Consider the following 14,598-nt stretch of genomic DNA (forward strand, 5'->3'; position numbering starts at 1 on the left):
TAAATCAGAGTGGGGCTAAAAGGGTGGGGCCCCTGCCTGGCTCAGTTGGTGGAGCACACAAGCCTTGATCTCGGGGTTGTGAGTTCGGAGCCCTACATTGGGCGCGGAGCCTACTTAAAAAAAAAAAGAGTGGGATGTGATTGTGGGAAGGAACTCTGAGAGAAAGGAGAGAGTCACCGAGGGGCTTTATTCTAGAGGCTTCTCCTCTGGCTTGGCACTCTTGAATTCCCAGGCCTGCCCTGCCACAGCTAGTGTCCCCTCCCTGCCCTCACCCATGCTGCACTGCCTCCTCCTGATGGCCAGGGTCCCACCCCCGCTGTGGCTATGTCTCCATCCCATGCACTTGCACATTTCCCACAGGGTTTTTAAACTAAATGGAAGAAGGGGGGCGCCTGGGTGGCTCAGATGGTTAAGCATCTGCCTTCAGCTTGGGTCGTGGTCCCGGGGTCCTGGGATCGAGTCCTGCATTGGCTCCCTGCTCGGCGGGAAGCCTGCTTCTCCCTCTCCCACTCCCCCTGCTTGTGTTCCCTCTCTTGCTCTCTCTCTGTCAAATAAATAAATAAAATCTTAAAAAAAAAAACTAAATGGAAGAAGAGGGAGAATTGAGTTGTTTTAGGATTGCTCCATTGTACTTCCATATTATCAGAGTAGAACCATTTTTAGATTCTTCCACATAAAATAAAAATAAACTTTATTCTCCCCTTCTTCATCAAAACATCTGCCTCAGCATAAGAATGAGACGCTGTGGCCCCTCATTTGGGCCAGGCCACGGTCTGTCTGAGGGATATGAATGCTTATGTCAAGAGTGTATACATTCCTACACTTCGGGGCAGGGGTAGGTGATACAGCATGGTGACAAGATTTACTATATTGCAAAAATCCACAGACACAGAGAATGCCCTGGGTATAAGAGGTCCAAGTGCAAGGAAAGGTCACATAAAAATAGCTGGTTTTAAGTTTGGAACTCAGCCTTTTCTGTTCAATGATACTGCATTTGTTGGGGAAAACCCCTATATACCAAATTCCAAACTAAATTATAGGGCAAAGAGGAGAAAAAGTAAATACAGACCACACGTGTGATTTACCAGTGTCAACTCCCTCCCCCCAGCAGACCCCCACTGGCCGAATCCCAGTGTGCATGACACAGACAACCTTCTCTTTCTGCACCAATAGCCCAGAGAGTTGGCTTTGGCAGCGACTCAGAAATAACCATGCTGCAAGATTGAACAAAGTCTCCACTGTGCACTGGCCAGACATTCCTTGAACATCACCCAGGACTGTCTCCTTTGCCATCAAAAGAAAACTATGAGAGTTATATACACTGGGGAAAAGCATAAGGTGACTCTGCAGGAAGCATCCATGTCCTCTCGCCCCCACTGCAGGATAGAAAGCCCCAGCAAGGGGTGCGTGAGTGGCGCGGTTAGTTAAGCATCTGACTCTTGGTTTCAGCTCGGGTCATGATCTCAGGGTCGTGGGATTGAACCCCGCATCCAGCTCCTTCCTCTGTGCGGAGTCTGCTTAAAATGACCTCTCCCTTTTCCCCTCCCGGCCTCACTCTCTCTCTCTCTCTCTCTCTCTCTCTCTGAAGTAAATAAATAAATCTTTAAAAAAATATATTAAAAAAAGAAAGCCCCAGCAAGGGCCCCCACTTTCATCCCTCCCACACATTCATCCCTTTTCTGCTCCCAGTTACTTGTCCTGTGTTATTTGCCTTCTTTTCTCTAACTAACTTTGTGATGTCTTGCAACTCCTTTTTCCTTTGTCCCCGCAGTTTATCTTCTCTCCTGTGAGGCCTGGCTGCATTCACAGAGTGGTTCGAGAGGCATCTGAAAGGCTGGCATGACATAGGCTATCTCCTCAAAGGCCCGCCAAGGGGCCTGAGGGCACCACAAAACTTGGCCCCTTGAAGTGAGCTGGGAGAGGCACCTTTGCTCAGAAGGGGTAATGCGTGAAGCCGGTGTTGGCAGGATGAAACACAGGTGGAAACAGCACAGGATTTGGATCCAGGAGCTCCCGGTTGGAGCCCTGGCTCTGCCATTTACTTTTGCATGGGAATGTGTACAAGTCATTTAACCTCTTCTGGCCTCCGTTTTCTCCCTTGAGCATGCAGAATATTAATAATATTTACATCTTAGGATTTACTTTGAAATGTAAAATATCAAAAAAAAATGTGAAATATCTACGTCTTAGGATTGTTGTAATGATTAAGTAAGATAGTGTGTGCAAGGGCACTTTGAAAGGTGGGAAGGGCTGGTGTGTGCATGTGTGTGTGTGTGCATGTGTGTGTGTGTGTGTGTGTGTACCAGGAAGAGCAAGTTTTGGGTTTGGAAGAGCTGACCACATGGCACAGCCATGGACAAGTGCCGGGGAAGGTGAAATTCTGGGGGAGTCTGGGGTAAGCACAGGAGAGACAGATTGCCTGTGATCCTAGGGCAGGATATGACCAGCAACGGCAGTGAGAGATCAACACCTCTGTACTATGCTTCCCTTAAAGAGATGAGAAGCCCGAGTGGGATGGGTAAGGCTCAGGAAATTAGCAGCAAGGCTTCCTTCTTTCTGAGTCCTGTGTTTGGCCCACGTACTGCTTTGATGAAAGAGATAACTTTATTCTCTAGATTTGCAAGCAACCACTCTGATCAGTGAAAAGTAAAACCCTTTGCTTCTCAGCATCTGTGCATTCTACCAACTCACGGAGATCTAAATTAGCTTGCGCAGCCCCAGTGGCCAAACACAGATACAGAGCCTATTTCAGAGCTGGAAGAGAACCATAATACACACACCCAGAAGGAAACCTCCTTTACAATGTCAATAAAACACATCCCATTTATTGGAAAGCCGGGTTGAATCAATTAACAGCACCACCTCAGCCTGACCGTTCTTTCTCTCCAATGGTGTGGAGAGTGTGGGACTAAAAAAGGACCTGTTCTGAGGGCTCAGTGTGTCCTGTGTGTCCTGGAACCTTCTAAGAGACGCAGAACTAGATTTTGTCCACCTAAAGGCCACTTCTAAAAAAAAGTTACTTTGTATCAGGCCAACCACTCCTTTTCATTGCTTCATGGTCACTCCTGAAGGTTTCTCAAGAATAAGGTAAGTAAATAAAAATAAAGCATGAGATGATTTTTGAAAACTTATTGCACATGCATGGATTTTATGGGTCAGTCATACGTAACTATGCCAAATTTTAATATTTTATTTATTTATTTTTTTAAATACACCCAATTTGTGGGGGGGGGCACCTGATCTTGTGGTTGTGAGTTCAAGGTCCACATTAGGTGTAGAGATTACTTTAAAATTAAAAAAAAAAATTCTTAAAAGAAACCACCCAATTTTTAAATTGCCTTATTTGCACTTCCTTTCCTGTGGTATAGACAAAATAATAAATAAAAATTGTTCTCATTTTAGTTGAATTGCCATGAGACTTTATTGTTGATATAATCAATATTACATGGGTCCTCCAGGTAATCAAAATCTCATTGAATATACATTTCCTTTCAGGGGACTTAGATTTCTAGAATGGAGGAGCTAGGCAAGGTCTCTAGAGATATTATCTTTGCCTTTAGTCATTTATTTAGGAAAAATGATAAAATCTTTTTAAAGGAAAGCCTTTTTCTAGCTCTGAGTTATCTTTTTCTGTGTTTTAAGGATGCACTATTACAAGTGTAAAATCCTTTCTTATTAAAGTAGAGAATCTTGAACCTGTACTCAAAAACATTTCTGTTTTCTCCTCTAATTCTTCAGAAGACAAATAGGAAAAATTATATAAATTAGACTCTTCACTATTTATGCTTAAAACTTTATTTCTTTGACTAGAATGATAATCATCATAATATTCTACTGATGGCTAAATGTATTTGAGAAGATACATGACTACATGACTTTCTATCCATCTCAGTACTCAGTAGGAATATATTATGAGGATTTCTAAGTTTGATCCATGTATTTATTGTCTTACCAGTTAGATTCACAGTATGAGTGCTCAGAAGATGTTAAATATTTTTCCTGGTATAGCTTTTCTATTTCAGGGTAGCCCAAGAATTAGCAATGGAAATTAACATCAAATATGGGGAGGGAAAGCTTGTGTTTCAAAAAATTTTACCTGTTTTTGCTGAAGCAACCTGAAAAGGAAAGTTTACAAAAATTAGAACCATGAAGAAAACAACCATTTGGGGAAACATAAAACGTAAATCAGAGCAGTAATAAATTTATCATAACATTTTAATGCATAATGTGAGCAATATTTGAATCCATACAGAGTATTTATTTGCACAAATCATTTCCTAAACTCAAATCTACCACAAAGGAATCCTAAATAGAATTTAGAGGCTGGAGGCAGATCACATTACTATTTCATTTTTCTCCCTGAATCTGCCTATTGAACTAAGTCAGTAGCTGCTGACAGATTTTTCAAAAATCTTTGTTCTTAAAATATAATGATAATCTTGTTTTCTTTCTCTAGTAAACTGCATTAAATTTCAAACATGCAAACATATACAATCTTCGTATGGTTATTTTGTTTTTGATCTCCCACCCCCTAGTCTCTCAAAAAAAAAAAAGAGGTAATAAATGTCTTTTTTTTTTTTCCTAAATAGTTGCAAGTAGGTCGGAATGTTGAACTCACCATTTTAAGACAGATAAGACTGAATCCAATCAAAGGCCAACATTTCTTGGGTCCACCAGCCATCCTGTTGGACATAGCACTCACATGGCACACAACAGAGTGATCAAGGTCCTCTTTGGTCCCCAGGAGGGCAGCACTGTTGGTTGCTGGGTTGCTGGGCAGCGATCCTGGGAAGTAGCTCCTCCCCTTTAGAGTGGAGCTGACCCGTTACTGGGGGGCCCTTGGAGACTGGCAGGGACAGGTATTGCAAGACTGAAAAAAAAAAAAGAGTTGAAGAAAACCACACCAAACTGGCCAAAAAGCTACTGTAACCTGGGTTTCAAGGTAATATGTAGAATGCTCTCTTCTTTATTTTTTTTAAGTCTTTTTTTTTTAAAGATTTTATTTATTTATTTATTTGAGAGAGAGAGAGAGAGAGCACTAGCAGGGGGAAGGGCAGAGGGAGAAGAACAAGCAGACTCCCTGCTGAGCCTGAGGAGTTTGACAAGGGGCTCCATCCCAGGACTCTTGGATCATGACCTAAGCCCAAGGTAGATGCTTAATGAACTGAGCTACCCAGGCATCCCGCTCTCTTTTTTAAAGAATTTGTTTTGAAATAAAATTTTACAAAGCTGCATAGAAAACTTTTGATATAATGGAATGATCGCCCTAAACTGGGAGGTCCTGACCAGTTTTTAAAATTCTTTTCCACCTTTATTTTGTCATTCTCACTGTTGTTGTTGCAGTACAAAGTGATCAGTCCTGCTGTCGGAGCAATTTGCTGCAAAGCTTCAATATCTAAGATGAAAGGTCAGGGGCCTGAGAGGCAGGGGATTGGGGAGATGTTTAAGGTTATAAACTTACAACGAGTAGATAAATAAGTCCTGGGGATCTAATGGACAGCATAGTGATTATAGTCAATGATATTATATTATGAACTTCAAAGTTGCTAAGCAACTAAACCTTAACCATTCTTAACACACAAAAAAATGATGAGTATATGATGTGATAGAGGTGTTAACTAATGCTGTTGGAGTAATCATATTGCAATACATGTACCAAACCAACACAGAGTATACCTCAGACTTACACAATGTTATATGTTAATTTTATCTAAAAAAAAAAAAAAAAAAGATGGAAGGGGCAAGAGGATGTCCCTGTGCAGAGAAAGATAGCAGAGTCTGTCCCCCGTTCCACCCTGTAGTTCCAGTACTTTTTATTTCCAGAGCCGTCATCCTAGTTCAAGCTCTTTATAAGCATTTAACCCAAACACTATAATATTTAATTCTAGTAATAAGCAAGTATGTAAATGAGTAATAAACATTATTAACTGGCTTGTATGGAATCACACAAGTATTACGTGGTGGAGCTGGGATTAAAATTCATCAGTCTGACCTCTGTTTCCAACCAAAATAGGGTAAAAGGGAGTGGATTTACCACCCATGACTTCAACTTATTATAAAGCTACAGTAATTAAGACAGGATTAATTAATTATAAGGATTGGCATCAAGATGGATAAATCAATGGGACAAAATAGATCAATGGAACAGCATAGAGTCCAGAAATAGACCCATACATGTATAGACAATTGATTTTCAACAAAGGTACAAAGGCAATCTAATCAAGAAAGGATAGTCTTTTCAACTAACTTTACTGAAATGATTAAATAACCACATGCAAAGAACATGAGTTTTGATCCATATCTTACACTATATAAAAATTAATTCAGAATGGATTATAGACCTAAATATGACCTAAAACTATAAAACTTCCAGAGAAAAAATAGAAAAAAATCTCTGTTGCTTTAGATTAGGCAAAGATTTGTTAGATACCACACTAAAAGCATGATCCATTTAAAAATTTGATAAATTGGACTTCATCAAAATCTCGAAGTTCTGTACTATTAAGAGAATGGAAAGACAAACCACAGATTGGGGGGAAATATTTGCAAATCACATATTTAATTTTTAATTAAAAATTTTAAAAAATATCTATGTATATATGTATATACTCTCAGAACCTAATAAGAAAACAAACAACTCAAAAAAAAAAATGAGCAAAAGATTTGAACAAACACTTCACATAAGATATATACCTGGACATACTTGTGTGTACAACATACACCTAGTATATGACCCACTCATTTCACCCCTAAGTATGTACCCAAGAGAAGTGAAAGCATATGTGCATACAAAAATGTATACACACAGAGAAAGACAATTACCATACGATCTCACTCATATGTGGAATATAAGAAACAAAACAGAGGATCATAGGGGAAGGGAGGGAAAAATAAAACAAGATGAAATCAGAGAGGGAGACAAACCATTAAGAGACTCTTAATCATAGGAAACAAACTGAGGGTTGCTGGAGGGGAAGGGGGTCAGGGGATGGGGTAATGGGGGGTGATGGGCATTAAGGAGGGCATGTGATGTGATGAGCATTGGGTGTTATATAAGACTGATGAATCACTGAACTCTACCTCTGAAACTAATAATACACTAAATGTTAATTAATTGAATTTAAATAAAAAATAAATTAAAAAAACCCCCAAAACTTATACACAGGTATTCATAGTAGCATTAATTTTTTACTGTTTTTATTGCTGTTTATCATTAAAATTTTGAAAAAAAAAACAAACAGAAAATGAAAGGGAAAAATACATAACCCTGGATTATTAATTTTTTAATCTCTCTCCTTCTTTTTTTTTTTTTTTTAAAGATTTTTTATTTATTTATTTGACAGAGAGAGACACAGCGAGAGAGGGAACACAAGCAGGGGGAGTGGGAGAGGGAGAAGCAGGCTTCCCGCCGAGCAGGGAGCCTGATGTGGGACTCGATCCCAGGACCCTGGGATCATGACCTGAGCCGAAGGCAGACGCTTAACGACTGAGCCACCCAGGCGCCCCAATCTCTCTCCTTCTTTATGTATACTTTGTTGTTATTGTCATAGTTACATATACAGAAAATGCTAGTTTTCTGTGTTTGACAATGACAGTAAAATAATAGACATTAGTATGTTCTGTGATCATCTTTCCACAACATTAAATACATGCCTATATTTATCATTCTTTAGTGCTAATTATAATTTATGTAACCAGTACCACATTGTAGGACTTTAGGAGGTTTCCAGGTTTATTTTGCTCTTAAGAACAAGGTGGCAATAAACAACAGATAGAAACTTGGAACCCAGTGGGATGCTCAATTATAAGAATCTCAAATAGAATATTTACATAGCAGTACATGAGAAGTGCCATCTCACAGGGGTCATGAGTTGGAGAAAGAACAGAGGGCTGTGTGTTTGGAAGAATTGTAGAGAAGGGTCTGGAGCTGAGCCTAGGAGATAGTTGGGGTTTGTTTTGTTTGAGAGTAAAGGAAGAGCATTTCATGAGGGGGATACAGCATGATTCCTTTTTATTTATGAAACGATAGCCTTCTAACAATGATGCATGACCACGCAAAGCTTTTTTGTGTGTTTTGTTTTTGTTTTTGCGAAAACTACCATCCAGTTCTATTAATCTGGGAGTGGATCTTTTTATATGTGGCCCATCTTACCATAAATGTGTGATTGTTCTAATTCCTATTTAAATGAGCTTATATATCAAGCAGAAAGCTTTTATTACAAGATAGCTCATAATTTTCCAGAAGGTATAAGTCCTCCTGGAGTTACCAGAAATTTTGTTTCTCTTTTTGTAAACTTAATTTCACAGATACCAACTTTTTCTTTCTTAAAGAGGCCAGGGAACTGTTTAAGGTTAATGGGAATCTTAATTTTGAAAGTTTTCAGTTGTTGTGTTTTTTTTCTTAAATGAATCTGGCTGTGGCATAATCGAACCCATGTTTTGCCACTGTGAAAACTTAATAGTTGAAAAAGTTTCCAATGTTCAGGGATAAGTTAGGAAAAATATGTCCCGTAGTATTTATTTGATGCATACCATAAGTAGCTACCAAGATACAGGTATTCCCTGAATATGACTAAGACCATGAGCATTGCTTCATATTGAAACATAAAAAGCCTTTTCCCATGAATAGTTAAACGTGGAATACTATCCATCAATAAGAAGGAATAACAAATAAACTATTGATACACACAGCAACTTGGATGAACCTCAACAAAATTACACTGAATGAGGAGCCAGTCTCAAAAAATACATACCTCATGATTCCACTGATGTAGCATTTGTGAAATAACATAATTATAGAGGTAGGGAACAGATTAGCAGTTGTCAGGAGTTAGGGATAAGGGGAGGAGGTGGGTCTGGATATAAAGGGAGCCTCATGGTGATTATACAGTTGAGCATCATTGTTTTTTAAGATTTATTTATTTATTTGAGAGAGACAGAGAGTGGGGGGGGCGCAGAGGGAGAGGGAAACAAGCAGACTCCCCACTGAGTGGGAAGCCTGACGTGGGGCTCAATGCCAGGACCATGTGACCACGACCTGAGCCAAAATCAAGAGTGGGCACTCAACCAACCGAGCGACCTAGGTGCCCCCAATTGAGCGTATCAATTGTGGTGATGGTTATGCAAGGCTATGAATGTGATAAAATTGCCTAGAGCCGCTCACACGCATGTGGGTGTTCCTGTGCCCGCATAGCTGGTGACATCTGAATAAGAGCTATGGATTGTAGCAGTGTCAGTTGCTTGGCTTCGCTACTGTCCCATCCGTGTGTAAGATGTTATTCCTATTGACAGAAACTGGAGGAAGTGTATGGGATTTCTCTGTACATTTCTTTGCAACCTCCTGTAAATTTATAATTACTTCAGAATGAAATGTTTGAAAAAGAAAAACAAATCTTTCCCAAAAGGACTAAGAAGGACTAAGAAGAGAGACTACACAGAGGAGGGAGAGCTTTTCAGAAAGAAAATTTCTTGACTGCACTCCTGATCTAGGCAGGCTCAATACTCCTAAGAAGCAAGTTAAGAAAAAAGAAAACAATAGTTATCAGGAGGCTCTAAAAGAAAGGTACCATTAGAATTAGAAGCCAAGTGTTTCTCTAACTAGATGGCAATTCCTATTATTTTATTTTATTTTTTTTTGGAGAGGGAGAGAGGATGGCGGGGGGGCGGGGTGCTGCAGAGGGAGAGGGAGAGAGAGAATCCCAGGCAGGCTCCATGCCCAGCACAGAGCCCAACATGGGGCTCAATTCCATGACTCTGAGATCATGACCTGAGCCAAAATCAAGAGTCGAAGCTTAACCGACTGAGCCACCCAGGTGTCCCCCACCAATTAACATTTTTTAAAAGTAAGCTACAATATGAGTTCTTGGTTATAACAAGGGATGGAGGTATTTAGCATATTTCTAACAGAATTCTGAACTGAGCTATGTAGAGACAAAGTCCATTTCCCCATTTGTGTAATAAAATAGGGTCAAGTTCAATAATGTGGGCGAGGGGAGGACTTCGCCTTACATCATTTATAAGAAGTGGGTTAGACAAGCAGAAACTTCTGTGACTAGGAAAAGTGAAAACTAAGCACCTAAATATAAGATATTTTACATGTTTTACTCCTAAGAAAGACATGTAGAAAAGTGTGTATGTGCGGGTGAGATCGAAGTGCTGCTTTTTTATATAGAAGTCTATACACATATTTATAAGACCACAAATATATATGTATGTCAATTACATCTCAATAAAGTTTTTTAAAAAACCAGTCTAACTCCAACACTCTGAGATCCTTCCCCTAAACCACTCTAGGGGCGCCTGGTGGCTCAGTCAGTTAAGTGTCTGCTTTTGGCTCAGGTCATGATCTCAGGGGTCTGGGATTGAGCCCGTGTCGTTGTTGGGATCCCTGCTCAGTGGGGAATCTGCTTCTCCCTCTCCCTTTTCCCCTCCCCCCAACTCATGTTCTCTCAAATGAATAAAATATTTTTAAAAATAATAAATAAATAAACCACTCAGCTTTCTATGAGTGAACTACTATGAATTCAAGGCATTTTTGTTTGTGCATTCAACAAGTATATATTGAGTACTTACTGTATAGCAAGATCTATTCTGGGCACTGGGTACATAAACAGAAGCAAACCAAAGCCCTGCACTCATGGAGCATACACTCTAGTAGAAAAAGGCCAAGATAAGCAGCTAAAGTAATAAATATTTACTATTTCAGGTGTTGCTAAATGTTATGAAGAAAAAACAGAGCAACAGGGAAGAATATTGAAGGACAGAGTTTATTTACTGTGGTCAGGGAAGATTTCTCTAGCAATGAGGTGCTTGAGCAGAGGCCTCAGGGAAGTGAGGAAGAGCCCTTGGAAACCTGGGGAAAGAGTTTGCCAGGCAGAGGGAAGAGGAAGGGCAAAGGCCCTGAGGAGCACGGGGGCTTGGCTAGAGCAAAGCCAGCACTCATCCCCTAAGCTGTGGGGAGTGTTGGTTGTGGACGGCTCCAGCTGAGTCTCTCAGACTTGCCCTTGGCTCCAAGCTGCCTGGCTCAAAGTCGCACCCTCTTCCACATCCAATGAAGTGGGAGGCGAAGGAAGAGAAGTGCCCGTGGCCTGAATGTAGTGGGAGAGGGGAATGGCGCACTTCGGCATCCACCAGGGCTGGGTGAGGGTGAGGTTAGAGAGGCACTCACGCTCAGGTTCACAGGCACCCAGAGCCCCGGAGGCTTATTGTCATGAGTTTAAGAGAGGCCAGTCAGCATGATTGTAAGTGTTCTCCAGTCATGTTCAGCCACAGGCACAGAGAAGGCTGTGGGTTGGATTCAAGTAGGACTAGGAAATTGCTAGACGAGTACGATGGAGAGAGGCTGCAGCAAGGGAAACAAGGTACTTACAAGGAAGTGATGGGTAATATCGGACTGGGGAACTAGGCTGGTGGACAAGGAAGGGAGGCTGAAGGGACTGCAATGGAGGGTGGAGGGCTGGCAGGGATAACACATTGGAGGGCCCAACAGAGTTAGAGAAGTGGTGGAAAGGGTATTAGAGGAAAGCAAACAGAAAATGTGGGCGTTGGCAATGAGAGAATGGGATCTGTGGTCAAGTTTCAGTTATTGACAATGGCCAGTTCTTGGATGTAACCACCCGAATTGGCGGCTGAGGTCGGGTGGATGAAGAAAAGTCACTGGAGGTCAGGAGCTCAGGAGGTTGAGAGTTCTGAGTATTGGAAAGATTATTCAGTGGATATTGGAATCACTAAGAATCATGGCAGGAGGAGTGAGGAAAGAGGTATCGAGACACGTTTTAGACTGTGTTAAAATTCTAGGGGAGTATCCCTCAAGGTCTGTGGATGACATGAGCTGTGGGAGAGTGGATGACAAGAATTTTAGAGGAGCTGGGAGGTTCAGAGAAGCCACAGAAGCAGTGTCTGGAGGTACAATGATTTTATGCTACCAACTGGGTTCTGGCTACCGTCAACTTCTTGTTGTTGTCAAAATAGGTGATGAGTGTTACTGGTGAGCAGTTCCACTGGTAAACAGTGCAAATAAAGCAGTTGTTTTGTAACATAAATTTACTTTAAAACTTCGCATTTCTAAATTTGCCAGCTGTCTGTAATTCTTTCAGGACCGGAGTTCTGCAAAGCAGTAAATGCTGGAGTTTAGGTCCTGAGGAGTATGGAGCTAAGGCAACTAGAGGGGAAGTGGCTGCAAGAGCGAGTCTGTTTAAACATTCTTAGTGTGCTAATAGGGTAATGCCAGGAATATTAAATTAGTCAAGAATCCGAAGGCCTGGAGAGGAGCTGAAAATAAAAGATAAAGACAAATGTCTGTAATGAGAGATAGAAAAATGTTCGGCTGCTGCATATCAAGGGGCATAAACTTTCTAGCTCACAATACCTCTGTCTATGCTTCCTGACATCCAGCCTCCTTTACTAAGCTAATGTTAAATATTTTAGGCTTTGTCCCTTGGTGTATAATTACAGATATCAAAACTAATGTTAGGATTATGCTTTTCTGAGAGTGACAAAAAAACATGTAAAAAAAGTGGCTTAAACAGAAGTTTCTTTCTGATATGTGGAGGTAGAGCATCCAGGGCTACTACGGCAATTCTATTTCATGGGAGTCTGCAGAGACCCAGGCTCCTTTCAATTTTGTAGTCTGCCATTGTGAGGATGAAGCTCTCTTTTTCTAGGTCCAAAATAAAGCTCCAGTTATCATATCAAAGTTTTAAGCAGCAGAATTCAGTTAGGTGAGGGTGCGGGGGTGGGGAAGGGGAGATGAACTTTATGCCAGCAAGCTCTTAAGGAAGGTTCCTGCTGCCAGTGATATCCCATTGGGCAAGAGTTGGTCTCATGGCTGTCAAGCTGAAAGAGAAAAAAAGGCATACACAGTCAAAACATTCTATTGCTATGGAAGAAGGGAAGAATGGATATTGGACAGTTGGCAGTCTTGTCCACACGAATGTAGAAGTAAAAGTGTAGGGCAGAATATACAACACTTAAAGAAGGATAAAAAGTAAGAGGGGTGAGGAGAAAAACAGGATAGACATGACCGCAGCTAATGTTGTAGTTTGGGGGAGAGATGACAGTGAGTTGAGGGATTTTTTTACCTGATAGTCTCTGTATATGAAGGGAGAATTAGTATGGAGGTGGAGTAAGGGACTTTAGAATCTAGTGAGGATTTGAAATAGCCATTATAGGGGAAATAAAAAAGTTGTTTAGTGACATAGAAGGAACATGGAATAAGACTGATCGTCCTGGAAAAAAATTGGACACTGTGAGATTTACAGTGGCCCTAATTCATACTCCATTTTTCTTCCTACCTATACATCCCCCTTCTGCCCTTGGGCAGACCACTTCTGCCAAGGAAAAGCAATTGCACTTAGAACTTCTTTGTTGACTTCTTTGCCAGGTCCAATCAAGTAGATGATATTTTCTTACTGGTGCTGAGCACAGATAAGAATTAAATGTCAAGGAAATGCCAGGAAGACAGACCTTCACTGATCAGGGATCTCTGATGGTTACGATTAAAGAAACCAGTCAGGCTTGTGGGTCCCAAGGAAGAGAAACTCGGGTCGTCTTAAGGAAAGCAGAAATCACAAGCATATCCAGTGACCAGACAAAAAACAAAAAAACAAAAAACAACGAAAAAGTCAGCAGGAAGCAAGGCAGCCAGAGGGTATTCATTGTGCCATCTCTTTCACATGGCCATCTTTCTGTGACAACCACACAAGTCTTATCCATACTTCTAAGGACTGGACTATTCCTAGTTCTCAGTCAAAATTCTGTTAAGAAGCCAGTTTGGGGTGCCTGGGTGGCTCAGTTGGTTAAGCGACTGCCTTCCGCTCAGGTCATGATCCTGGAGTCCCAGGATGGAGTCCCCCATCGGGCTCCCTGCTCAGGAGGTAATCTGCTTCTCCCTCTGACCCTCCCCCCTCTCATGTGCTCTCTCTCTCTCTCTCTCTCATTCTCTCTCTGAAATAAATAAAATCTAAAAAAAAAAAAAAAAAAAAAAAAAAGCCAGTCTGACACCATACACAAAGATAAACTCAAAATGGATGAAAGACCTCAATGTGAGATAGGAATCCATCAAAATCCTAGAGGAGAACATAGGCAGTAACCTCTTTGACATCGCCCACAGCAACTTCTTTCAAGATCCATCTCCAAAAGCTAGTGAAACAAAAGCAAAAATGAACTTTTGGGACTTCATCAAGATAAAAAGCTTCTGCACAGCAAAGGAAACAATCAAAACAAAGAGGCAACCCACAGAATGGGAGAAGATATTTGCAAATGACATTACAGACAAAGGGCTGGTATCCAAAATCTATAAAGAACTTCTCAAACTCAACACCCAAGAAACAAATATTCAAGTCGAAAAATGGGCAGAAGACATGAACAGACTGTTCTCTGAAGAAGACATACAAATGGCTAACAGCCACATGAAAAAATGTTCATCATCATTAGCCATCAGGGAAATTCAAATCAAAACCACATTGAGATACCACCTTACACCAGTTAGAATGGCAAAAATTGACAGGGCAAGAAACAACAAATGTTGGAGAGGTTGTGGAGAAAGGGGAACCCTCTTACACTGTTGGTGGGAATGCAAGTTGGTACAGCCACTTTGGA

At 40.9% G+C, this 14,598-nt stretch overlaps 1 protein-coding gene across 5 annotated transcripts in view; it reads right to left on the bottom strand.

Annotated features, from left to right (window-relative positions):
- The window catches only part of FNDC7 (fibronectin type III domain containing 7), a 42,131-nt gene that overhangs the window by 22,922 nt on the left and 4,611 nt on the right, over positions 1-14,598 (bottom strand). For all 5 annotated transcript variants that reach the window (XR_013448009.1, XR_013448008.1, XM_078072657.1 and 2 more), the window contains 2 exons: positions 4,619-4,870; positions 4,097-4,115 (listed from right to left, as the gene is read on the bottom strand). Coding sequence is in view for 3 of the 5 variants with exons in the window: in XM_078072657.1 (XP_077928783.1) it covers positions 4,097-4,115; positions 4,619-4,693 (94 nt within the window). In the remaining 2 variants the exon portion in view is untranslated. The remainder of the gene's footprint in view (positions 1-4,096; positions 4,116-4,618; positions 4,871-14,598) is intronic.

This window comes from Halichoerus grypus, chromosome 5 (genome assembly GCF_964656455.1).
Source record: "Halichoerus grypus chromosome 5, mHalGry1.hap1.1, whole genome shotgun sequence".
Classification (NCBI taxonomy): Eukaryota; Metazoa; Chordata; class Mammalia; order Carnivora; family Phocidae; genus Halichoerus; species Halichoerus grypus.